Source organism: Rhipicephalus microplus, chromosome 9, assembly GCF_043290135.1.
Source record: "Rhipicephalus microplus isolate Deutch F79 chromosome 9, USDA_Rmic, whole genome shotgun sequence".
Taxonomy (NCBI): domain Eukaryota; kingdom Metazoa; phylum Arthropoda; class Arachnida; order Ixodida; family Ixodidae; genus Rhipicephalus; species Rhipicephalus microplus.
The window spans coordinates 54860350-54886428 of NC_134708.1; the positions used below are offsets into that span (position 1 = coordinate 54860350).

Sequence of the window (26079 nt, forward strand, 5' to 3'; positions counted from 1 at the left end):
TTCTTTCGCACTCTTCGGCGATCGCTTTTGTTACGAGACCGCCGCTGTTTTGTCTGCGGTCTTCAGTCGACGGCGATTGAATACACCCCGTGACTGCCGGCATGCGTCGGAAGGGACCAGCGCATATGGTAATCCGGAGTTCCTGAGCACCTGGCCTTCTTGTGTGTACGTCGGAGCTTGTACCGACGCGAGAAGGAGTGTAATACTCCACGGTCGTGTAACCCGCTCGCGTGCACCTGGCGCTGGCGGTTTCAATTTCCGGGCTCGCCTTCCGGAGGCGGCGTTCCTTTTTGGCGGCAGCGCGAGCCAACAAAAACGAATGATGTAGCACGCCGAGAGGTAATCCTAAAAGCGAAAGAGCGAGATCACAATAGATAAATGTCAGGGAAGTTTAAGAGATGCGTGCAAACTTGCTGCTCTACAAACTTAAAATAATAGATTAGAGATTTAAAAAAATGTGAAGCCGTTCAGGGCCTCATACAGCGAAACTGTACGATTCTGAAGACTAATCTGGTTGCTTCTAGGCGGTTCCTGGATTTCGCTAGGTGATGCAGGTTGTTTCTAGGTGGCTTTAAGGTTGTTCCTGGTCTTTAGGTAGGTGGTATCCGACAGTTCATACGTTGATCCTCAGCGCAGACAGTCACCACAGGCAGTCACAGGCACGACATCGGGCACGTCTTCTCAGACGGGGGACTTCCATCGCTTCGGCGTTTCCTCGCAGCGGTCCTTGCCCCTACAGTTCCTTAGTATTAACTCGTTGTTCTTACACGGGGTTTTTCGGCTCACGGCCGTCGCTTCGGAGACATTTGTTGTTGGGTTGTCTGTTGCCGTCTTCCTATTTAGTGGACCAGTGGCGAGTACAGGGAATTGATTTACTCAATTGTTGTGGGACAGCTCATTTGCGATGTCGATGGCGTTCTGGCAGGCCTCACAGTGAAGATGATATTTTTTTTAGAACGACTCAGAAAGAACGATTTGCTGCACTGCTTTCCTGTTAAAAACGCTTCCCTGAAGGTGCGTCACTAGCGGTACTGACTGGCACAGTCTCGAGTTGGAGTTCTCCAAAGAATAATTGCGCGTGTGTGTATATATAGGTTGTTTTTTTTATTCTTTCATTTCTCACTTCACTTTATAAAGGGGGCAATAGGTTTCACTTTAATATTATTACTGGTAGGGGACTTCATACTTTACACTTCGAATTTACACTTTAATTCTTCATTGTTAGTGACCTTTGATGCCAGTGACCTTACATTGGCAATAGTAGCAGTAATTTTATTGCCAGTAATACTTCAAAGTACACCATCCCTCTCTGGGTGGCGCTACGTGCCTTTCGCTTACGCGTGAGACGTTCCGCTGGAAATTGGCGTATGCCAGCTCCCCTTTACAATGGGAAAGGTAAAAAAGAAAGCGAAGAGTAGCGTATCATCCAAGTACCACACCGGTGGTAAAGCGCGGCAGAGCGTTTTTCCTCTATATGGCGGGAAACGTCGGATTCAAACCTCGACTAAAGTTAAACGGCGGGCTTGTTGGTTATCCACAGTATCCGATTTTTAGCGCATCCAGGCCGGGACAGAGCATAACACGCACACGCACACACAAACACACACACACACACACACAAACACACGCACACACACACACACACACGCACACACACACACACACACACACACGCACACACACGCACACACGCACACACACACACGCATACATTGCACTAATTCTCCGAATAGGCTGCATTGTTGAAAGTTGGCGCTGTATGCGTGTGTGTGGGTTGTTTGTCTTCTGCTCTGTCTCTTCCCGGATGCGCTAAACATCGGATACTACTAAAGCTCGACCGCCAAAGCCATCGGGCACCCTTCGTTTTTTTTTTCTTCTTCGTGGGAGTGGGGTACTCTTACCAGCGCTCTGCTCGGTTGTTTATGCGTACTCAACTTTTGAAGCTATAGCCATTCTTTTTCTATATCTTTCAGTCCATCTCCCTTTTTCTCCCTCACTACGCGCGGAGCTAAGATGTACGCAAACGCTCAATATAGTAAACACGCATAAATAAGGACTGAAAAAAAAAAGACCGTTTATTGCCAGTCCTGAACCACAGCATATACCTCTTTTTTATTGAACACTGTTTATTCCGGAACAAGGCAAAGTATTCCTGCTGGAGGCGAATACTAAAAGGCTGAAAAGCCTGAAGAGTAGTATACAACTAACCATCGGAACTAAGTTAAGGCTTACATCTCGCTCTGAAGCGGGGCAGATCCACTACTGATCGAGCCAAAAATGACTCAATTCGTGTATTTTTTTTATTTACAGTTTCTCCAATCAGCTTTCTGGTGAACAGGTAGCGAAATGAAATGGCCTTACTCGATCTACGCTTCAATGAAGCGAACAAACCTCGGCACCGTGAAATCTCTACATCTACGTGGCGACCTAGCTCGCTGATTTACCTTAGGTGCTTATACAGCCAAGTTTGTCAAACAAGCAGCTAAGCTATATAATAAAGAAAGTAACAATGAACCCCCCCCCCCCCTTGAACGCTCGACGTTCACTGCAGTGACCACTTCTGAAGTTGCTTCAAGCCTAAAGGCATTCCTGAGCGTGCGCACACAAAACGGCTGGTGGTGTTTCACTTATAGCTCTGGAAAACGTTTTCTTTCTTTTTTTTTTTTTTTGGCTGTGTGTGCGGTCATCCGTGAGTCTCGCTCGATAGACGCGCCCTGCCGCATTGGGTGTTCAGCCTGTAGCTTTGTTCTTGCTCGCGCAGTTTTAACAAGCTTCAGGCTGTATTGATGGGAACGAGCGAGAGAGTCTGTGGCGACCTATATTTAGATACGCGGCGCGGTTTCCTTCGCGAACAATAGAGCGCCTCGCTTCGGTGTGTACTCAAGCACCACGCCTGTCCAGTCACGAAACGTTCTTACTTTAAATCGAGTCTCTTTGAGAGCGTGCCCGTGAAGAGCCACTTGAGTTGGCTAGACTGACCAAGCGGAGCTCCGTTCGTTTACAACCGGCGCTGCTGCGCGGATTGAGTATGGAAGTGCGGTGGTTTTGACGAGGCAATAAAATGTAAAGGTGGAATGACAGAACACGCAGGAACTAGGGATGAGAGATTTAAGAGGGAAAATAAATCGTAGTAGGTGATATAAAAAGAGTTTACGGGTTTTTACGGAGGTCACGATGGTTTCACGGTGCACTTTTATTCGGGGTCACGAATAGACGATGTGAACTTGCTTGCTTACAGAACGGCTGACCACTTTGTGGCGCCGAGACTGTTGGGTCACTGGTTTAACCCTTACGATGAGAAAATGTAGGAAGCTTAGCAAGTGTAGCATCTACAATGCAAGGCTCGAGGCCGTGAGTTCGATTCCCTACCACGTCGGCTGCATTTACGCGGGGGTAAAATGTGGAGCGTCACATGATTCCGTATGAAGCGTTCGTCAGAGATGGCTCAAAGACGAAAGACAATTCTTGTGAAGTTCTGCCACAAGATCCGGTCGATTGTATTGACGCTCCCTGCCCGCTCAAAATCTATTCGTACCTCTACTAGACAGGGCATGCGATCTTGCGCCCGTGTTTGCACATCCTGTTTTTTTAAAATGAATGCCTAGCTCGGCTCCCTCTAAGCTTTCTTTGGGCACCTCACGTAATCTTGCACGGCCTCCGAGCTTAGAGACGTTCCAGATCTTATTCACCTCTCGTAGTTTTGAAGTACCTCCGACACGTCCCCACATTTGGTCAAGAGAATATATTGTGCGACCTCATCTTGCGACGTCGCTCATAGCATCAAGCTAATGCCACTGATCAAGAGGGGCGTACAGACGCAGTAGCGACTATCTATCTATCTATCTATCTATCTATCTATCTATCTATCTATCTATCTATCTATCTATCTATCTATCTATCTATCTATCTATCTATCTATCTATCTATCTATCTATCTATCTATCTATCTATCTATCTATCTATTGTTGCGAAGCCACCTCCGAATCCCACCGCTGACCTCCACTGTTGCGAACGACGGACCGATCCCGCCGAAGCCACCACTGTTGCGAAAGACGGGGACGCCAACACGGCCTCGAAGGCGCCACTGCTTTCAACTCCGCCGGGAAGGTCACCAGCCGTTTGGTAGCGTATGTTTCTCAGCCCGCGACTGCTTCTGCGCAGAGCTGATAAGACGAGCGGACGAGACGACGGTGAGTTAAATAAGGTTTATGTACAGCATATATACAGAGGCGTTACAATTTCGGCACTGGGGCCGACAGAGACTCGAAGAGCCGAGCTCTCCTCTCTAACACATAGATCAGCCTTTCGCCTAAGACCGCTGACTCACACACATGTCGGCTCTCCGACACGGGGACTCCTCTCTCGTAGGACCTCCGATCGCGACGCGCCGCAGGGCTTCTTTTATTTACACCGGGTCCAACCAAAATGTCCAATCAGAAGCGCCGCTGGTCGCCAGGGCAGATTCCGCCAATGGGGTCGCCGCGCCATGCGTCAGACCACCAGACACGAGGGCGCCGGCTCGCTGTCACGTGCGCTGATGACTCAATGCACGTGGGCCAGGGAGGCGCCGCGCGTGTTCACGCCGTCGAGTTGATCGCGCCAGGCGGACTGCGGGCTGGCCTTGACCCAGATTGCCTTTTTCAGAGGCACGGACGTTTGACGAGGACTCGCTGGCATAACAGCACCCCCGCCGCCAGACAATGCACCGGAAAGACGAGCTGCTTCCACGGGGCTCGGATGTCAGGTGCGCTCGTTCGCCAGGTCCCTCCAGGTTCGCCTCCAGGGCCATGGGGAGAATACAGCTCCAGACTGTTCCGGGAACACGTCCCATTTTTGACGACGGATCCCAGCTCCACTGGCTTGTCGCCACAACTTGTCGACCAGCTTCACTCGTCTCTTCTGACCATCTTCGGTTTCAGCACTTGTCGATGGTTCTGCAACTTGCCAAGAACGGATCGACAACAGACATCACACGACACACGCAAGTGCCTTCGGTCACCCGACAGAACACCAGACAAAGTATAGTACAACATATACCTATCTACGGGTCTATCGGAATTTTGTTCCCTCTACATCAAGAGGCACATGTGGGACACAAGACTCTTAAAATGACAACTCAATTTTTTTTCTCCCACGTACAACAACGTAACGAATTAGAATACCACAAAGTTGGCCCCTTGAGATTACTCTGAACGAGAGCGCTCAGCCCAGGTCGTGATGAGGTCAAAATTTTGCCCCGAATCGCCAGCGAGAAACCGAAAGGTTGAGAAGTTACTAGCTGGAACGCACTGCTCAATGCACCTGCATTAGCGTTTACCTTTCCTTTTTTTTCTTTAGCGAACGTCAAAGTTGCGCTGTGGAGCAACATGCTCCACTTCAGTAACCGGCCACTTTTAGGCGACGATACCTATGCGGCACCAAGAGCGGCTCACACTTTCGACGTTGCACAGGGAAACAACGATACGGCTTGCTACGGATTGACTCCTCACCGCTTAGCTCGATATCGTGTTCGATCACCCTCATGTTTCCGGGGCGGTCCGAAAACACGTCTTCAAACTCGGAACCAATCTTTCTCAGGTCCTCTTTCTCAGGTCCTCCTTCACTTAAGCTAGGCTCTAGGTTCATCTGCTCCCGGATTACTTTCGATCCCCCTTCGATTACCTCACTAGGACTCAAATTTTCTGCTTCCTCTTCCACTGAAGCATTCAACAACAGATTTACGACCGCTTGATGTTGAACGTATGGTTTCATCAAGTTGTAAATTTTGTCCGGCCGCCTTCCTAATTTCACTTCATAATTTGAATCGCAAGGCTTCGATAATACTGTGGCGGGCCCTTCCCAATCAACCTCAAGCTTGTTCCTTTTGGACGGCTGCAGCAGCATTACCTGATTATCAACTTCAAAAGTGCGCTTCTTCCCCGATTTCTCGTAGCGCTCCTTCGACAGCACTTGTGCCGCGTTTTTCTGGCTTTCCACTAGCGCTTCAATTTGGCTTTCCACTAGCGCTTCAATCGAGAGATCCTCACGCTGCTCTCGAATGAGCGTCTCTCGATCAACTCTCGGCAGCTCGCTCCAACTTTCCGCTACAGGCGAGAGCGTTGCAACCCTCTCGCTCTGACTCAATGGCGCCATGTCGTCTCCCCCCAAGCATACCTCGCCGGCCGCTTCCGCGACGGGCCGCTCGCGTGACCGCTCACATGACTCATGCGGAAAATTTCCTTTCTGGGGTTCCGACGACCCGCCGACAAGGTCACTTGAGAGTTCACCGCCTGGAACCAGATCAAGCGGCCGCGATAGCTTCCGCGCTTGCGATCGCGTGAGAGCCATGCACGCTAAGTTGGGGAAGAACGATTTGCCCTGCTCTTTGAGAAGCTGCTCTGAGTTGTTGGAGAAAAGATAAGGAAAACGATCGGGAAGCGCGGCAGACACAGCCGCTTCGGTGCGAAGCTTACCGAACGGGCCTTCAATGACAACCGTGGCGATTGGTAAGCAAGCACTCTGCTCCTCGGCGACTTGCCTGATCCACGCGCATTCTCCTGTAAAGTCGTCCGGAGACACCAATGAAGGATGGACAACATCCATGGTTGCCGCGGAGTCTCTAAGTGCTCGACACGCTTTCCCATTCACACTAATTGCTTGGATATACGGCTCCAACAACCGCATGTTCTTTTCCGATTCTCTAATTGTTGCAAAAGCAAACTTTTGCTTACAGTTTATCGCGATGTGCCCTTCCTTTTTGCAGTTGTAGCAGATTAGTGGCTTCCGTGATTCAAACGCCCGTGTGGTATCAGTGCGTTGTTTAGAAACCTCACTCGATTTTTCCGCTTCCGTTTTCCCTTCCTCTACAGTGTCCTTCGTAAGAGACGGGTCCTTTTTGAAATTACGGTGCGGAGCGGGTTTCCGTTGATCAGGTTTCTTTGAAAAGCCCTCTTTTCTTTCATCCTTTTCAACGCGCACTGCCCTGCTATGCAACTTTCGGCGAGTATAATACTCCTCAGCTAACTCTGCTGCCTTGTTTAGCTGTACTTCACCAAGTTTGTCCTGCAGCCAAAGTTTGACATCCTCCTCGATGCAGCGGTAGAATTGCTCCAATGCAACGCATTCCACCACTTTATCGCGGTCGTCATAAACACCTTCGCCCTTGAGCCATTCAATCAAATCGGCTTTAAGACGAAACGCGAAGTCCACGTGTGACTCATTCCCCTTTTTAGCATACCGGAACCTTTGCCTGAAAGCCTCGGGTGACAACTTATAACGTCTCAAGAGCACTTCCTTAACCTCGTCATAGCTCTCAAACGCTTCCCTCGACAAGCAAGTTATCGCGTCGGACACTTCGCCGGGAAGAAGAGCTAGCAGGTTCCGCGCCCAAAGAGACCGCTCCAAAGCGTTTCGCTCACAGACGTGTTCAAACTTGACGAGATATTTCGCCATGTCCTCGCCTACTACGAACGGTGGCAGTTGATCCCGAATTCTAATACCACTGACCTGAATCGTCGGAGAAGCTGCGCTAGGCGCCTGCGAACACTGTAGGATTGCCAATTCTAGTCGTTTCATCTCAAGGCGCTCCTGTCTCTCGGCCTCCTCGCGCTCGCGACGTTCACGCCTTTCAGCTTCTTCGCGAGCTTCTACTTCTCGCCTTTCAGCCTCCTCACGGCGTGCTTTAATATCCACCCAGGCCTCATCGACTTCCTCAGCCGACACTCCCTCATCCTTCATGATCTCAAGGATCGCTTGCTTTCGTTTCGCACGGCCCAAAGTAATGCCGAGTTCCTCACAAATTTCGATGAGTTCCTTCACTTTAAGGTTCTCCATCGTTCACACTAGCCTCTTGCTGTTTGCCCCTGTTAAGAATCTACTTGCCGTACCAACTATAAGCCTACTAGCAAGACGCGCAAGCAATTTTTCACACTCCCGTGTTTACCCCCTCCGCATTAACTTTGGTTTCAAAGCGCTTCGACTTGGCTTGAAACGATCAAAGCTCCCTTCAATGCTTCACACAGCCCTTCTCTAAACTACTACAACCTGAGCTAGAGTAGTCTGGTGAACTTAGGGGAAAACATCAGGCACTCACAGCATCGATGTCGCTGACGCCGGCCGATCCCGCAGCTGCCAACCACTGTTGCGAAGCCACCTCCGAATCCCACCGCTGACCTCCACTGTTGCGAACGACGGACCGATCCCGCCGAAGCCACCACTGTTGCGAAAGACGGGGACGCCAACACGGCCTCGAAGGCGCCACTGCTTTCAACTCCGCCGGGAAGGTCACCAGCCGTTTGGTAGCGTATGTTTCTCAGCCCGCGACTGCTTCTGCGCAGAGCTGATAAGACGAGCGGACGAGACGACGGTGAGTTAAATAAGGTTTATGTACAGCATATATACAGAGGCGTTACAATTTCGGCACTGGGGCCGACAGAGACTCGAAGAGCCGAGCTCTCCTCTCTAACACATAGATCAGCCTTTCGCCTAAGACCGCTGACTCACACACATGTCGGCTCTCCGACACGGGGACTCCTCTCTCGTAGGACCTCCGATCGCGACGCGCCGCAGGGCTTCTTTTATTTACACCGGGTCCAACCAAAATGTCCAATCAGAAGCGCCGCTGGTCGTCAGGGCAGATTCCGCCAATGGGGTCGCCGCGCCATGCGTCAGACCACCAGACACGAGGGCGCCGGCTCGCTGTCACGTGCGCTGATGACTCAATGCACGTGGGCCAGGGAGGCGCCGCGCGTGTTCACGCCGTCGAGTTGATCGCGCCAGGCGGACTGCGGGCTGGCCTTGACCCAGATTGCCTTTTTCAGAGGCACGGACGTTTGACGAGGACTCGCTGGCATAACACTATCTATCTATCTATCTATCTATCTATCTATCTATCTATCTATCTATCTATCTATCTATCTATCTATCTATCTATCTATCTATCTATCTATCTATCTATCTATCTATCTATCTATCTATCTATCTATCTGTCTATCTATCTATCTATCTATCTATCTATCTATCTATCTATCTATCTATCTATCTATCTGTTGGTCTATCGGTCTGTCTATTGGTCTATCGGTCTGTCTGTCTGTCTGTCTGTCTGTCTGTCTGTCTGTCTGTCTGTCTGTCTGTCTGTCCGTCTGTCTGTCGGTCTATCGGTCTATCTTTCTATCTTTCTATCTTCTGTCTGTCTGTCTGTCTGTCTGTCTGTCTGTCTGTCTGTCTGTCTGTCTGTCTGTCTGTCTGTCTGTCTTACCACTCCTTGTATTACGTACTAATAGCCTCGTTTAATAAAAACGCAAAAAATAAACGGAAGTGCAAGAGCATACACTTAAAGCAATTCCTTCCCTTTGTTTTCTTTGTTTCGCACAGGGCGCGCGAACTGACGTGCCGGCCTTTCCCATCGCTGTCGCTATTCATTTATTCCTCTTTGACCGATTCGTCGTGGAACGTGTCTGTTTTCTCCGCACCTGCCTCCACCATGTATACCTTTCTTATCAGCGACGTCGGCACGGGCTGTTTACGGCGCCGGTCCCTTTACTTCATTCGCCGAGGGATTATATTGATTGCTACACAGCGATCTCAATGACGTAGAAGCGGAGCACACGCACCCTTACGCCCAACTACATGCTGCCATCTACATATACACACTGACGGAACGTCAATAGAGAAGGCTGGCTTGAAAGGACAAGCTCATTCTGAAAATGAAGTCACACATAGCGTAGAGGGTCTATGGACAAGCATTTAGTAAGTCATGCTGACGTGCACACTAACTTGCAAAATATCGTTCCTAACGCGGCTTTTCATCGAGCGTTTAAATTGTAGCGTGGCCTGGTGCGCATATATACGATATTTGTACAAATATTCAAATGACGTCTTTATACCGTTTGTCACAGATCTGGTCCGAAGCCTGATCTCATCACGCTTAGTTTACTGTACGCGATACAACTGAAGGGGCAGGGACATTGTCAGGCATTACCGCGAAGGGCATTTGGTCATGATCGATTTGCCGTCTTTCACGACGCAGAGGCTTTGTCTTCTTTATGGGTAATTACAGCCAGAGCATTTTTGTCTTTTTTTTTCACCACTAGCATTTCCCTCTTTTGGTGTGCACATAGTATTCTTTCCCTCCTCCAAAGGGGTCCTGAACGATTCTAAGTAGCTTTGCTGCCACTTCGCTCTACGAGGCGCTGTCACACTTTGCCACTTTTTACTCAGAGCGGTCGCGTTGAGTCCACTTAGCCATTGCCATTACTGGTTCGTCACTCTCGCAGATTCAAATTTTTATAGGACCCTTGACTTACCCAGAGTTATGAGACAAAAAAGTAGTTTCTTTCTCGCCTTCGCTGCCCTTTCTACAGGCGCCATCTACTGCTCACTGCTTATATTTTCATAAAACACGTGGACAACACCAGCACTAAACGTTCAGCCTATCAGTCTGGATTCTACGCCTGTCGGCTAAGCGCTTTTTTTTTTTTTGCCCTATATCATGTCTTAAGTTTTTAAAGTGCGCACGTAAAGTGTTTTGTTTGTTTTGCTGTCTATCTGGCTATGCCACTCAAGCCGCTAATTTGCTTCGGCAGACCAAGCAACATGTCTTTGTTTATTTTCATTTCCAACATTTCCAACCTGTTTTTTTTTTTTTTCAACAAGTTGGGGTTCAAGTGAAAAGTGGTTAAAAAAAATCACTTGAAAATGCCTGAGGGCCGATATACATGGAAGCAGTTTAGGAATGCAAACTCTTGTTAAGTAAAGTGAATTTATAGCCTAAGAAATGAACAAAAGTTAGAAGAATATTATACACACAAGGCAACCTAAATAACTGTATATTCACTCATGAACGAAACTTATGAACGTGATACAAACTGTAATACTATGATACAAAGTGCAGATACGCCAGCTGAATGATTTCATTCCAGTGACGTATTATACATACTAAAAACACACTACAAAGAACACCATGCAAGGGTGACGAAAAATTCACGCATTTCTCTTTTTGAAAACACAAGAAAGTTAGGGTCACTACACTCATACTTATTAAGCAAGGAGGGTAATGTGTATCTAAGGGAGTGTAGGAAATAGTTTGTGCGAGAACGAGGAACGAGCCATTTGTCCGCACTTTGGGTCCGTGAATCCGTGTGTTATATATTTGTGTTTGACATATCTTTGAGTCTTTGAATATTTGAAATTCGATGAAATAAATGGCTATGTTATTATTAGCATTATTAAACACGGAGCATTTCTTTGCGTACTGCACGCACTTTTAGCAGTCGCTTACGTCTGGCTGCTTTCGTGATCACCTCCTTAACTTGGCGTGAACCAAAATTATGATATATAGTATGGGAGGGTAAGATGGTTTGACGAATAAGAGGCGTTGCGCAAGACATGAATAGTGTCACAATCCCGTTGCCTTCATCGTCAAACACTTTCCTCCGGACTGTGCCACATACCCGCGGGTGGGTATGTGCCACTGGTATGCGGGTATGGGCCACAGGTGATTGACACTTAGTATCTCGCAAGGAATGGCGAGAACATACAGCGGTAATTTCAACGCAATAGCGTTAAGAGAAGGCTTACATCGGCAGCGTTGACCCGTTGCATGCAAAGAATAAATATCAAGGTTTTAGCAGAATTCGAACACTAGCATTCTGCGTGGCAATCAAGTACTCTACCACAGAGGCACGTCGGGTCTCGGAACTACTTTTCAAATTGACCTTAATTCTTCGTGAAGCGTCAACTGTGGTTGCAGTGCTGGCTATCCAATTTTATTAACACTACAGTCGTCACGTCGTGTTAACGTCAGTTGTAGTTAGGGACCATCCGCTGAAGTTTATGTAGCAGCGTCCAGGGCTTCCATCTTCGCGAGCACTGCAGCGCTTCATATCTGACTGATACCCATGTTCCTTCTGTAATCGTTGCGCAAGTGGAAACAACTGTATTTATAAAGATGTGCGACGCTTCGACTTACGTTTGTTCGTGCAACAATTGTACATACATTTAGCGTCATTTCATACCGTGCGCCTCAATAAAAAATTACAACACGGCCCCCTTCCCTCCGCATGCTACGCATAACGTTGATTGCCAAGGTACCAGGGATCTGCCGAATTAATAATAATAATAATAATAATAATAATAATAATAATAATAATAATAATAATAATAATAATAATAATAATAATAATAATAATAATAATAATAATAATAATAATAATAATAATAATAATAATAATAATAATAATAATATATTGTTATTGTTATTGTTATTATTATTATTATTATTATTATTATTATTATTATTATTATTATTATTATTATTATTATTATTATTATTATTATTATTATTATTATTATTATTATTATTTCTGTCTGAGCAATCAGGAAAACGGGAAACTAAGTGAAAGCAGTTTGCCGTGCTCGATGGTCGCTCGACGCAAGGCAGACCAGGCCTGCGGCTGCCTGGTATAACAACTTATATTTCTTATCCATGGACCAATAATCAAGAACTTATTTATTCCTGCCGTCATGTTAACAGACTTCTGGCGTCATGATTCATTTAACGAAAAGATGGGGAACGTCAGAAAAAAAAATAAAGCCCTAATTACACGTTACAGCGCGTCAGTGCGCGATGGGCCCTTTCCTATACTCGCTTCCTTCCTGTGGGGGGAGAGGGCAGGCATAGATTATGTAACTGACGCCTTGTGACGCGCATGTGTGGTTAGGGCTTAAGGCGCTCCTTCTTACTATTACTGCGAAGCTGTCTGCAGGAGGTGTTGCGCAGATCAGTTGACCAGAAGGGGAGTGTGAACGAAGAAGTAAAAAATGATGATGATGATGATGATGATGATGATGATGATGATGATAATAATGACGACGACGACGACGATGATGATGATGATGATCGAAAGGACGATAATGCTAAACAAGGATGCCTAGAATAGTTATGGTAATGCTGATAATGATGACGATGATGCGCGTGACCTCGCCAGCCAATCACTCCTCACTTGCGTGCTTCCGACTGCATTCATGGCATGACTATAGTTACAGCGCGAGAACAGAACGACGACAAAGAGACAAGAAGGGCACGAATGACCTTCTTGTCTCCTTTGTCGACGTTCTGTTCTCACGCTATAACTATCATCATGTCATACCAACTAGCCCAAGCTGCCACACTTATAAGATGCATTCATGGCTCTCCTCGAACACGTCGAACTTTGGAACGATGATAATGTCGCGTGTGCAATTCACGTCATCAAAATCTTCGACGTTATCCGCAACATCCTCAAATACTGGCGGATTTCACCGTTCAAACATTACCAACAATTGAGAAAGGCTTCAATACACCGTCGGTATCAGCTCACTGTTTAACACTGTAGGCTGCACGTGTGTAAGGAGGAGGAGGAGGAGGAAAGTTTAAGCGGAAAGACAGGGAGGTTAGCCAGTTCTTAGACCGGCTGGCTACCCTGTGCTGGGGAAAGGGGTGAGGGGAATGAAAGATGTTAAAAAGAAATGTTGCGAAGAGAGGGAGAAATTACAAAAAAAAAATGCGATAGAGGAAAGGCAACATCAATGAGTATAAGACACTAAAGTCTGTCTCTGAGGCCAGTTGTCCGCAAAAAGCGCAGCAAAGCTTTCAAAGCCTTCTGGGCTGAGGATGGGCTCGGCCAATGACCCAGAATCCTTTGTTCCGACAAAAGCCGATTGTCTAGTCTATCCAGAGCTGCAGTGAGTTCTTGTCTTTGCACGTTGAAATAGCACAGCATAGTGTATCAGTGGATACCAGGTCATTGCGGTATATATGGCAATGACCGCGCAGATGAGGCCGCTAGATCTGCACACGATGGTACCCAATACACAGCCATCCCGTTCTCAAGAACCGACGCAGCTACAAGACTTCGTTCGCTTGCACGTGACCTCACACTGGTACAGTGGAACTCGACAGACTTCACAAACGCGCGCCTGCATAACTTGGATCCCGATCTGCAGCTTCGTCTTCCCCCAAGGATATCTCGAGCTGAGGAGACTCTTCTATGCCGCCTGTGGCTTGGAGTGGCTTTCACGAACGCATACTCTTATCTCATCGGGATGGCCAGCTCTCCTACATGCACTTACTGCACTTGCGAAGAAACCATCGCGCACCTTCTATGTGAGTGCACGTGTGTAAGCTTTTCTGTTTAACCATCCGTGCAGAATTCTTGGGCCGTGAATTTATTAGGGGCGAAGCTCCTTAGGAAGTAGTTTTGTCTTCCTTTGTGGTCACGGTATAGAACCATTGCTATAGTCGAAACATAAAGCGTATGTCAGACACAACAACAGCAACAAAAAAGATTTCAACGTCGAAATAACCTAAATAAAAGGTAAGAGATTGCCTTTCCCGACGAAAATAAACTATCGAGAAGAGTACTGATGTGATACTACAATGGGCCTATATGGTTGTACTTCTCAAGTAAACCTGTAACAGGAAGCTACACATCGTGCTCTGTGTGTGTCGACAAATTACCCGTATAATAACGGTACGGCTGGTAGATGGCAGGTTCTTGGATTCACTCTCGAGGCATATCCTCTACTCCAGCAATTTTCTAAATCTTCCTTGAATTGCCTAAGACGACTGGAAGGTGAAATAAGTTTGAATTTCCTATACACTTTACCAGTGAATTTACATTATTTGGGGCAACATTCGAGTAACGTATATATATATATATATATATATATATATATATATATATATATATATATATATATATATATATATATATATATATATATATAAATATATATATATATATATATATATGGTTATTCACCTACACGCTACCCCAGAGCTTCGCCCACTCACCATGATTCACTCCGAGCAAATGCATATATTTTTTTTTGTTTCGTTGAGATGCCATTTAGGTTGTGGCCCCAATAATGTTCATGTGTGCTTCGCACTGACATCGGCTGTGTTTGAGAAGTGGGCTGCGACTGTTCACAACGACAGTAGTAACGATAAAAAGTAAAGAAAATCCGCAGTATACTCTGGTGGCCTCGAACCGGTAGTCGATACACGCTCAGACCGCCTTACGTCACAGTCTAATTTAGCGTCGCAAGAGAAACAAACAGTAGGCGTGTCCTCCCTCTCCGAGTCGATGCAGCAAATGTTTACAAGGAACGCGTCTACGTACGTATCACCAGTGTAGCGAATAGTTCATTACGTCGAGTCTATATTAAAACGAGAGCCCCATGGGCCTCATGTGCATAAAGATTGGTTAAGCTTACACTAAAGCACGCCAGGCTTGAAACGGCAAAACATGGCGATTATATTTCTAGGGCTTAGTTAGGGGAAGCACGTTGTTGCTAGGTGGCTTCTACGTCATTGATAGGATTTAGATCGTTGACGTTAGGTTGTTTCTGCGTGGATTCACAGCGCAGACAAGTTCGAGTTAAAGCCAGTGCTGTTACGCTACTCGTTACGTTACTACTAGTTACGTTATGCTACTCGTTACGTTAACAAAAAAAATGAACGCGTTATAATCTTACGTTCTCTCTTGAAAAGGGTAGCACGTTACTGCTATGCTTACTAAAAAAAAAGTAACGGTCATTACTTGTGCCGGTACTTCATGCATTGCCGGAAAGCTTAACCACCGCGATTTCGCTGCAGGAATACAGTTTTCTAAGGCTGTTATTCATATTTCACGTGAAACATCGAGCCCAAACTGCAGTGTCACGCGAAGTATACTAATTTAACAAAAATAAGTTGCATACATTGGTCGCACCTTGGCCACAGTGTCGTAGACAGAATGTTTTTCTGAGGAGGGAGGGAAAGGTTTAACCATGCTGTATAGATCTATGTGTGTCTGCTTGTGTGCGCGCCTGTATATATACACCGGAGAAATTGATACAGTTGCCTGAGAATGTCAAAGTAACATAACTGAGCCTCTCGAGAAAGCACCAGTTCTTGGCTGTGCTAGCGTTACCTAAATCACAGTCACTTTTGCGAAATTAGCTTAGCATAGCGATGCTTTGAACGTACACCTAATTTAAAACTGGGCAAATTGGTATGGCTGCGTGCTTAATGAACGTGACCATCAAAAAAAGAAGAAAACAAAACAAAGCAGCCTTGTAAAACTATCGCTGGCCTGTTCAGAGAATATGGCCCAAACTTTTAGGGGGCTGAATACGTAGGAGGAGGAAGGGAAGGATAGGGAGGTTAGGCTGAACACGTAGCCTCTAGTTTTACAAAAAAAAAAGATATCGTTAAACCAGATCGTTTTGATGAATGCTGGCCAACTGTCTTGACCTTTGAACTCGCCGACGCACTCTGCCCTTTCTAGTAAGCCGGAAATATCACCGAGAGGCTACCGGCCTCCCCTATTGAACCCCTTGTCATTTAGACCGGACCAGGAACCTTGCTGAATTTTTCGATAAATAACCCTGCAATACCAAAACGAGAACACGTTCGATTCCCGTGCTGTCTTTTTTTAATGTTGTTGTTTTCACGTCGTCCACTTAACATCTTGCAAGTCTAGACGAGCCGGGTTTTGTAAAGGTGCACAGACGGTCGACTATATACGGCTGCCCTAAGGTTAAATGGTGCCTTCGCGGATCTTATAACGCAAGCTACAAGTGCGCGCGCAGCTGAACACTAGAGCCGCTTTATCTCTCTATCGTGCTTGTCTTTCTTGTTGCGCAGGTCTTTTGTGTGCACTCTTCTTCCGGGAATGAGTGGGACGATGTAGAACCGCTTTTTTTTCACGGTCCTTTTCCAGGTTTGTCGGCGCTGATGATGCGAGCGAAACACAGCCCGAGTTGGGCCACACGGCTGGAAAGAATGAGTGGAATAGAATGAGGGGCAAAAATATGGAAGTGTATGCATGCACGGAGGAGGAAACAGGGGATCCGTACAGAACTGGAATGGGACGCGGTGCGCCCGCGGTCGTGTGCACAACGAGGCTTCGTTCGCACGCACATATACTCCTCCGGCTAATCTGGTCCGTGAAGCAGTTAATACGAGGCTGCGCAGAGGACAAGTACACACGGAAGCAAGCAAGGGCGAAGGAGACGTTTACGAGCCATCCGTGTTGTCGTCGCATCGTTTCATTCTTTTCCTCTTTTTCTCGTTGCGGAATAAGAGAGAACGTTTAGTGGGACTTTGCGCATAAATGCGCCGCGGGGAGACAGCGCTGTGTGCGTCGTATTGTGCGAGAATCCCAGGATATTTTCGTTACATCCTGTATTATTATCTCAACTGTGGCTGGGCGCTCAATAGTGGAGAATGTGAGAGCTCGAGGGAAGGTCGTAACAATAACTTCCAATGCCACTTGTAGTCTCTGCAACTAGCTATTGTTGAGGACTGTAGACAATGTGAAGCTCCGGTGGTTGAGTGGCTTCCCATGTGACTCGAGACACAACGTATAGAGGACATGTATCATTTTGTGGAACTAAATGATACATGTGATACAATCAATCATCGATTGATTGATTGATTGATTGATTGACTGATTGATTGATTGATTGATTGATTGATTGATTGATTGATTGATTGATTGATTGATTGATTGATTGATGTTCGCGGAGATAACTTGGCAGCAGTAAGCACAGAACAGGGTTTATTGGGGGAACATGGGCAAGGTCCATGTTTCATTCGAATTACTACTCCAGCTTCATGAAAAATTACCTGTTCATCCACGGTGCCGTTTTCCTGAGCTTCCATTAGTAGCTCTTGGTTTCCCAATGCATTTGAAATAACAGTCACGTCAATTCATTCATTCAACACAACGAGTCTGACATTTTCACAAGAATTTATTTTCTCTTTTTGCCTTTATATAGAACAGCCATTTGAAGGAAGAACATATAGATTCGATGGAGCGTTCTGTACAAGCTGTGGACGACAGTACACCTGTAGTCGCTAAGATGTTGAAAGTGAACGTTGTGAATATTTTACAAACACATCTCGTGGAAGCATACAATAGCCTGAACGCCGAGTCTCGTTGACATTGGGGATTCTTATTTTGAGCACTAGTTACCCGCCGAGCGGCGTAGCAATATACAAAAAAGAAGAAAAAACTGAAATCCTACTCCTATAAAGTAAAGCAGTTTTTGTTCGACCAGACCCAAACGTTCTCACCCATACTATTCATTTCCCTAAGCTCGAAAATCCGTTACCTCTAGCCTTGATGACCGAATGTACAGTTGGCAGGGATTTCTGAGGCTTGTACATGCCTATGACTACAGGTCATACTCTTCACAGCGGAGCATGCCCATGGTGTCAGTGCGCACGCTTCCTTCTATAGCAATCACCGCCAATGTACCAACGAACATTTCTAATCATTCATACCTTTCAAAACGTCTTCATACCGGACCACCCTGCGGGCAGTGCTGGTCATCCAGTACACTTTCACCATTTAACCACATCTCATGATCTTTTACACCTTTCGCACCCTTATATACTGGACCATCCTGTGATCAGTGAACCAGCAATCATTCATTAGGATTTTGTACTAATAGACACCGCACCGAATAATGTCATACCTATAAGAAACCTAATCACCGATGCGCAAGATGCAGTACAGTGTTTACACATGTTGCAACGTTTCAAGTTATAGAAAACGTCGGTTTAACTTGTCAAAAGCGCGTATGTTGAGTTTCGTGCATACCGAAGCAAATATACCGTCGCAAAAAATGTACATTGGTTGAGTGGTCAGTGATTCGTTCTATCACATATGTACAGTTTCAGAGAGGTTGCTTTGCAATGGATAGTGTAACATGGTAGCCAAAAGAAAAAAAAGTTTCACCAATTTTCCCTTTGCTCTAGTTAAGGGATCCTTTTCACAAGAGCACTATACGACAAATGTGCAGTTCATGACTTGACGCGCAGCAATTCTTTCGTGCGAAATCCGTGACGTTTAGCAAAAATATCATTTAAATGGTGGTCTCGTAAAATTTTGCCGTTGCAACACGATGTATCGTCATGCTGCTGTAAAGATATTCAGACAAGAAAAAGCTGTAACGGCACATCTCCCCATTCGAAACTAAAAAAAAACATAAGCTTGAGCTGAACACTTTTTCTAAGTGTTTTCTTGGTAATTATGAGTTCAGGAATAAAAGACTTGATGGTTGATGGGAACATACTCTGGCTGAGGAGGCCGCTTGTTGCTTCTTTATAATAAATTGTTTCAAAAGCAGCCCGAGAGCCAGCAGCATGGCTTTCGAACAGCATTGCGAATTGCTTGTTTATTGCTTGTCGGTCTTTCTATTTTTACCGCAATCGCGAACGTAGTTGTTTTCCCAACTGCAGTAGCTTTCAGAGATTATAACTGCTTTGTGGTTGTTTAGGCGTACGGGGATTTATAACATACTTTGCTTTTTGAAAGCGCGACATACCTTCAAGCAAGTGGGTTCAATTTCAGACACACTTTTATCTAAATCAAGACGATAGACACTTAGCTGTGAGGTATACATGGTCAATATGTAAAACAGCTCTAACGTAACAATATTCAAAGAAGGCACAGGGCAGTGTTGTGTCGCTGCACTCTGTCGTGTGTCTTCTTTGTCTTGATCCGTTAGTGTTGTTTTAGCTGTGAACTATGCATCGCCAGCCAGCCTGCCAGCAAGTGTTACCGAAACATACACTGGATTTGCACTCTCCGGGTATGTTTAACGTTAAAACACAAACACTTGCGATGTCTTACATTGAAGGACCTTAAACTAACTCGGATGACCTAGGTATCGGGAAGGGTGGCAAGCACTTGAGCATGACGTTTCAGACAGCCTGTTTGCAGCCATCCTGACATGTACACCTTATCGAATACAGGTAAAACTCTCGTTGCGACAGATTAATTATCAAACAATGGTTATAGGCATGCTAGACCATCCAATATGTTACAAAACAACATATATACAGAACTCTCTCTCTCTTCGTAGACGATCGACGCAAGCTCCTTTTGTCCGTATCTGAGCTTTCTACAATGTTACGGCGTTTTCTAAAGACGATAGTCTTTCGTGGGATATATCGACGCAAAAATGTTTCTCTGTCGATCTGTGTGTCACCTAAAACGGCTTAAATTTGACCACATCCCCAGCGCCCGCTAATTTCGATCTGGTTTCGGCATTCATACTTGTGCGTATTGTCGATTAAAAGAAAATATTGCGCGTATCTCAGGCACAAACTCGACACGTCAATATCTGGGGCGTGTTTCTTTGTAGCATAAAAAGAATGCATAAATATTCTTAAAAAACGCAGCTTTTTTTAAGCTGCGCGGACGGTGCAACGCTATGCACGAAAAGGCGGGTGTTTTCTGCGCTTTGGTAAGACGACAAGAGGGTGGCCCCTACCCGTCGCCTTGCATTCTACAATTTATGGCCTCCGAGATTGCGCGCACGGTATATCAGAGGCCATCTTTTCGTTTTCCAAGATTACTGCCAGATGGCGCTCATGTCTCACGCCGCGCCTCCTGAATCCCGTTCGCCCATTTTCTCGCGCAGAAATTAACATAAACGTTTAATGCACTCCTTCTAGACGCTAGACTATCGCCTTCCGACGACATGTGCAGTGAAACATGCAGGCACTGGGCCATTTTTTTTTCTCTCTCTCGAGCCATACCCTCGTAGTCATCTTTGGTACATCTTTGGTGTTTACGCACAGTCAGTCACATGACACGCATCAATACACTGAACATAATTAGCACATGCAGTCGCGGTGAAATTCGGAAGTGCGTGAGCCTTTACTTTCACCGAAGCTTCGTCTGAGTATCTCTACGAAGCCACTCTGCCACCTTCTGTGCGCTGGGCTGGGCCTGAGTGGTAACAGTGGAGTCAATCGACCTATGCCTACCATATCGATGCACATTGGGGGTGGAAGGAAACGCGAACTTGTGGCGTCTACATTCTCTGCTTTTTCGTCTTTATTTCAAAGTGGTTGTCGCCTGCAACGGGATAAAAAACCGCTAGAGTCATTTATGATAAAATCAAGAATTTTCTGGCGCCTCTTATTGCCACCAGGGTCAGATAATCATGAAAACAGTGCACCACGCTGTTTGTGTTTCTTTTGATCCCCTCAGTACTTGCAGAAATGGGCCCTTCCTTTAATTGGTATGACCAAAGCTCTGGTTCCCTTGTTGACCTCACAGGCTTGTTACTGTTGGCAACCTAGATGAAAGCCTACTAGTTAGTTGGTAATACTCAAGTTAAATCAGGCCTGAATGAAGGTATGAGGGATCGTGCTGTTAACTCTATCCTCCTTTCCTTAGAGTGTTCATCGGCATACGTAGCTTTTCTGCTCTGAGTAGTTAAAACCAATGGCTTGCAAAAGCGCGACTGCTTGTAAGGAAATTTAAACAACGCGGTTTGCTAAAGTTACTTCAGGCGGGAAGCATCAAACATATAAAGAAAATACAGACAATATTGACTGAGAAGCGTTCCTATGTATCTTTTTTTCCTTTCCTTTCTCCATGTTTCAAGCATCACGCCAAGAATAGCGCGTTTAACAAACTTAGGCATCAACTAGCCCAGGAATAAGTTCAATTAAACGAAGCAGTGCGAAAGTGTTCTAGTAATAGCTTTTTGGTCAACGTTTGTACTGCTCCTATCCTGATTCAACCAGTAAGAAACCCCTCGCAGCGCTCTCCGTAATGTGTCTTTAACTGCACACCAGGTTTAGGTTTAGGTTGCCCGCAATACAGGTTTAGGTTACCCGCAATACAGGTTTTCGGAAGATTCAGTAAGGATGAGTGTAAACACATTTTCTCTATGAAAACAAGTATCTGGTTTTTGCAACAGAGGTCACATGAAAGAGAATCTACAAGGACGGCACAAACGGATGTAGTCATCATAATGGCCTGCCTTTGTGCCATTAAGCACCACTCATCATCATCATGATAATGGCGCATCAAGGAAGAGGCTACTTCACACGTTGTCCTTTCCTCATTGACTTTCGGAATTTCACGTACAGTCGGAATCACACTTGCGGTCAGTCAGCCACCGTATTTTTGCACAAGTAGGCAAAAACAGATGCCAAAACAATAACAAACGTAAACGTCGTACTGCACGCAAGGTCCTTGTGCTATAATTAAAGCATGGATGGAAACTTGTAGCTAATGCGAGGCATCAGCAGCGCTACGCCAGGGTACACAGTCACGCACTCGACCCAAGTGTAATTCGCACAGCAAGAAGTTTCACACTTAAAAGACACTCTCTCAGAACATTGCAACAAGAAATTGGCCTTCATTTAAACCACGCTCATTGTATCTTCTAGCTGAAACCTTCAAGGTCAATCGAAGTAATCCACGTTCATTCGTGGGTTAGAGCACTCGCGTCGGCAGCCCGTGGTCCAGTGACATAGCTTCCGGAGGCTTCAGTTCTTCAAATCGGAACCGGAAAAGTACGATTGTTCCGAAAAATTCTTGGCCGGTCTCGGGAAATCAAGCAGCGAACTGTGCAGCTGTCTATCTGTCGCTACCTAGCGATGGCAGACGCCATGATGTTGATTCCGCGAAAGTTCCTTTCCCTGGAAGTGGAAGCTCCGTTGGTGAGGGCAGTCCCGTTGTGCTTCTGCGTGCCGTCTCGCTGGCTGACCGAGGGCACCGCATCCGCGCCCACGGCGTCGTGCAGCACCTCCATAAACTCGGTGGCCCGTGCTGCCGTGCCTTGGCGCATCTTGGCCCAACCGGCCACTGCTGGACGCTGGATGCCATCGATGGACAGCGTCTGGTGGCACAGAGCGCTCGTCAGCCGCCGTATCACGTTTCGCCTCTCTACGAGCGTCGGCAGGTTCAGCCGCGCCACGAATCTCACCAGGTATTCTGTCGTGAAGCGAGTTGCCTGCATGCATTCACAATGGGACCCATTGTGTACATGATGCATCTTTCGGACAGTGAGACAATCTCTAGTGTTCATCTAAACTATTCCATGGCTTATTCCTGCTGCGAGGAACAGGACGAAGAAGTGACCACATAAGAAGACACACACAAGTTGAAGTGCGTGTGCGAAGTGCTTGTTCCTTCCGGTGTTTTTTTGTCACTGCATCTAGTTACTCACAGCCAGACTAAACCATGCATTCTTATACCGACTAGACCACATAGCAGGTTTATTTAAAAAGTATTATGAAAGAATACCAACTCGCCTAACTTGCCATTCTTCTCTCATTTGTACAGCCTCTGTAAAAAGTCTGTGGATCACTGTACAGCTTGTATGGTGTAAACTAGAGCTTACCAGTTAGACATATTTCATGAACAATGCATAAGCGGAGAGAATAAACGAGGTTGACGTGCAAAAAAACTTATGCTTGTCAATGTCTCACCCTTATCCTCATTGATGTAGGCGAAATGCTACAGCCCTGTATAAAATGGAGAGTTTCTGCACTTCAAAAAATCTCGGTTTGTTGGTCGAAATTACCCCTCATATCTTCTTACAGAGTTCGTCACATTGTAACGTTATATCCCATTAATCAAACTATCTTATCTTCGTCAACATCACGCTCGCCAAGATTAGACAGTGCCCGTAGCATGTGAGTAAATACAGCAATCACTCAAAGCAATCTTCGAGATGAGACGAGTGGTGGCTGATAATAATCTATAGTTGACATTGTAGACGTCACAAAAATCTCTTGCAGAAAGTGGGTTTAGAAGGTAGAGGGGGAGCACTGTCTTCACAAACTAGCAATACCTTGTTCAGCTTTTGAAGAACGGCCACAGGGTTTGTCGGCCGCACGACGACCGCCGTCAGGTCGTGTTTGCTCAGTACGGGCTCCTTCAGCTCATCCAGCCAGTACCAGAGAAGCCCGGAAAGGATCACGGGGTCCTCTTCGATGCTCACCTTGTCCCAAGCGGCACCCCTAGTGTTTAGTTCACGCTGGTACTTCCGAAGCCGAGCAAGGTACGCGGCTCCCAGCAGCTTGTGCTCCAGGAGCAGCGCCGAGGCTACGTCCGAAGGAGACAGGGCCACCGACGAGCAGGCGGCCTCTTCCTGCGCAGAATAAATTTCAAATAGTTCAGTGTTATTCCGCGGTGCTTTACTTCCAGAGACCATAATGCGGATTGGCGAGCGCAAGGTGGGATGCTGAGAACAGCGGTCGCTTGCCTTCTTCCCCATCTTATCATCTATTGGGGGAGCCAAGTATGTTTCAGTCGGTCCTGTGCCATCATTGCACACTTATGGTCACGCAGGTTTATGACGATAGTGACGGACAAGGAGTCCTCCTGATGTAGTTTAAGAACTGTTTACATCCCACCTTCAAGCTCCGAAAAACCGAAACCAAAGGCTTCAGTCAGTAGCACGGCATCGTTTTATTCACATTTTCACATTCATTGCGAAGCTTCTTTTCAAACCAAGTAGATCATTAAAGGGGAAGGGGGCACAAGTGCAGCCAAGATGTTCGTCCCCCCACACACAATTTTTCAAGGTTTGCATGCGTGTACGTGCGTGCAGACATACACAGACGGACGCGTACACATTAAGACACGTACACGAACATTAATAAAGTAGGATGCGACCTCTTCCCGGAAAAATTTTTGGCTATGCTGCTGGCAGTATGGTGGACGCTGCGTTGAAACTTGCCCCCCCCCCCTTTCCTATGAAAAAAAGCCCACGCGCGTCTATGACTATAATTATGTTGCATGCTGTAATCTGGATTACGTTTGGCTACCTGCGGTTCCCTAACGAGCACTTGAACCTGTCCACATTTATGGTGTTGGGACGTTAAACCCCAAATATCAATCATCAATCGGTCCAGATTTCATATGAATCACATGTGAACCCGTTAATATCTCCTATAGATTAGATCATTCAGAAGACTCCATTGTTTCGTGGTGCGCGTACCTCTCGACGTGCCCGCAGCTCCTTCTGCGACGACAACTCCTTGAAGCAGGCGTTCTCGGTCAGGGTCTCGTCCTCCTGACTGCTGCAGCCGGCTTCGCTGGCCTCGAACTCTTCGTCTTCGTAGCTGCTGAACTCCGGGCTGTTGGGTGTCGACGAAAATAGGCCCGCAAGTCCGGCGATCAGGAGGGAGTCCAGGACCGCATCCGTGTCCGACGGTTCTTCGTCCTCGTCGTCGGGCGATGGCGAGAGAATGTCCTCGACGTTCGTGGTGACGGAGGAGCCGCTGGTGGCTGCCGAGTCACCGCGCTCGCTCATCGCAATGGGCCGCCACCGATCGTGGCTCACGGAGGAAGAGAGGAAATAGTTCCAGAAGGGGTCCAGATCGGTCAGCTCGAAGCTCGGACAGCGCGTCGTGCTTCCGGTGCTCGATGTGGAACAAACCGTTGTGCTGGAACGAGGAATCGCAAGGAGTGGGATATTTAAAAAAGACAGAAGTTCAGGGGAATGGGGAGGTTTGGAAATGATCGTTGAGCGGAGGCTGTTGCAGACGCAAACGTGACCGACAAGCGGACTTGTCTTGGCCGGGGCATCAAGTCAATGCCATGACATAGACAAGCCCACTTGTTGCCAGATTCACTCTAGGGACATTCCTTGACCGACGAAGTTTTTTCATCACTGGAGTGAGAGCTTCTTCTGGCTTTCTGTACTTCAAAAGCGCTTTCCAGAAACACATTCTGCGAACTAAAAGTCGAATAGCTATTAGAAAAAACGAAATAAAACTATATAGCTTCTTTTTTCATTGAGTGCCACAACATTACCCGTAAAGAGTTCGCAAAAAGAAAAGGGTGGCACAGTTTTACCAGCCAACCGACGAATTATAATAGCAAGCTTCAGTCATTTCGAAAATCCCTTTTTTTTTTCGGGCATTCTTCAGCGAACACAGAAGCTTTTTAATGTAGAAAACGAGTTTATGAAACAAGCGCCATTATTGGCTGTGTAGCGGAAACTTGAGAGACTATTGTATAGGCGTCAACTGTCCTGTGGTCCATCTCGCAATAGTGCGGATAGCCTCTGTCCATGCATTACGTGGTCCTCGACACACGTCATAGCTTCCTCTCCTCGATTTCAAACTTTATCAAACCTGGTGTGTTCTTCAGTCGACCGCCAAATTATATATCAAACGGAGTAAGGTCACTCGACTAATGACTTCCCATGATGAGTGTTAATGTAAGTCCACGTAGCTGAACACGTGTGGTTTTAGAAACACGTTCGGAATGTAATAGTCAGTTGTAAGGCATTTTGCCATTGCGG

At 46.5% G+C, this 26079-nt stretch overlaps 1 protein-coding gene and 1 long non-coding RNA gene across 2 annotated transcripts in view; one reads left to right on the forward strand and one right to left on the reverse strand.

The window, feature by feature from the left end:
• The window catches only part of LOC142771806 (uncharacterized), a 578925-nt gene that overhangs the window by 545307 nt on the left and 7539 nt on the right, over positions 1 to 26079 (forward strand). The gene's annotated exons all lie outside the window — the stretch shown is intronic.
• LOC119165058 (protein tyrosine phosphatase domain-containing protein 1) overlaps positions 17740 to 26079 on the reverse strand; it is a 126541-nt gene continuing 118201 nt past the window's right edge. Inside the window, exons 10-12 of the mRNA XM_075873678.1 lie at positions 24769 to 25216; positions 23617 to 23916; positions 17740 to 22773 (exon numbers count right to left, since the gene is read on the reverse strand). Of these exons, the coding sequence (XP_075729793.1) occupies positions 22408 to 22773; positions 23617 to 23916; positions 24769 to 25216 (1114 nt within the window). The 3' untranslated portion in view covers positions 17740 to 22407. The remainder of the gene's footprint in view (positions 22774 to 23616; positions 23917 to 24768; positions 25217 to 26079) is intronic.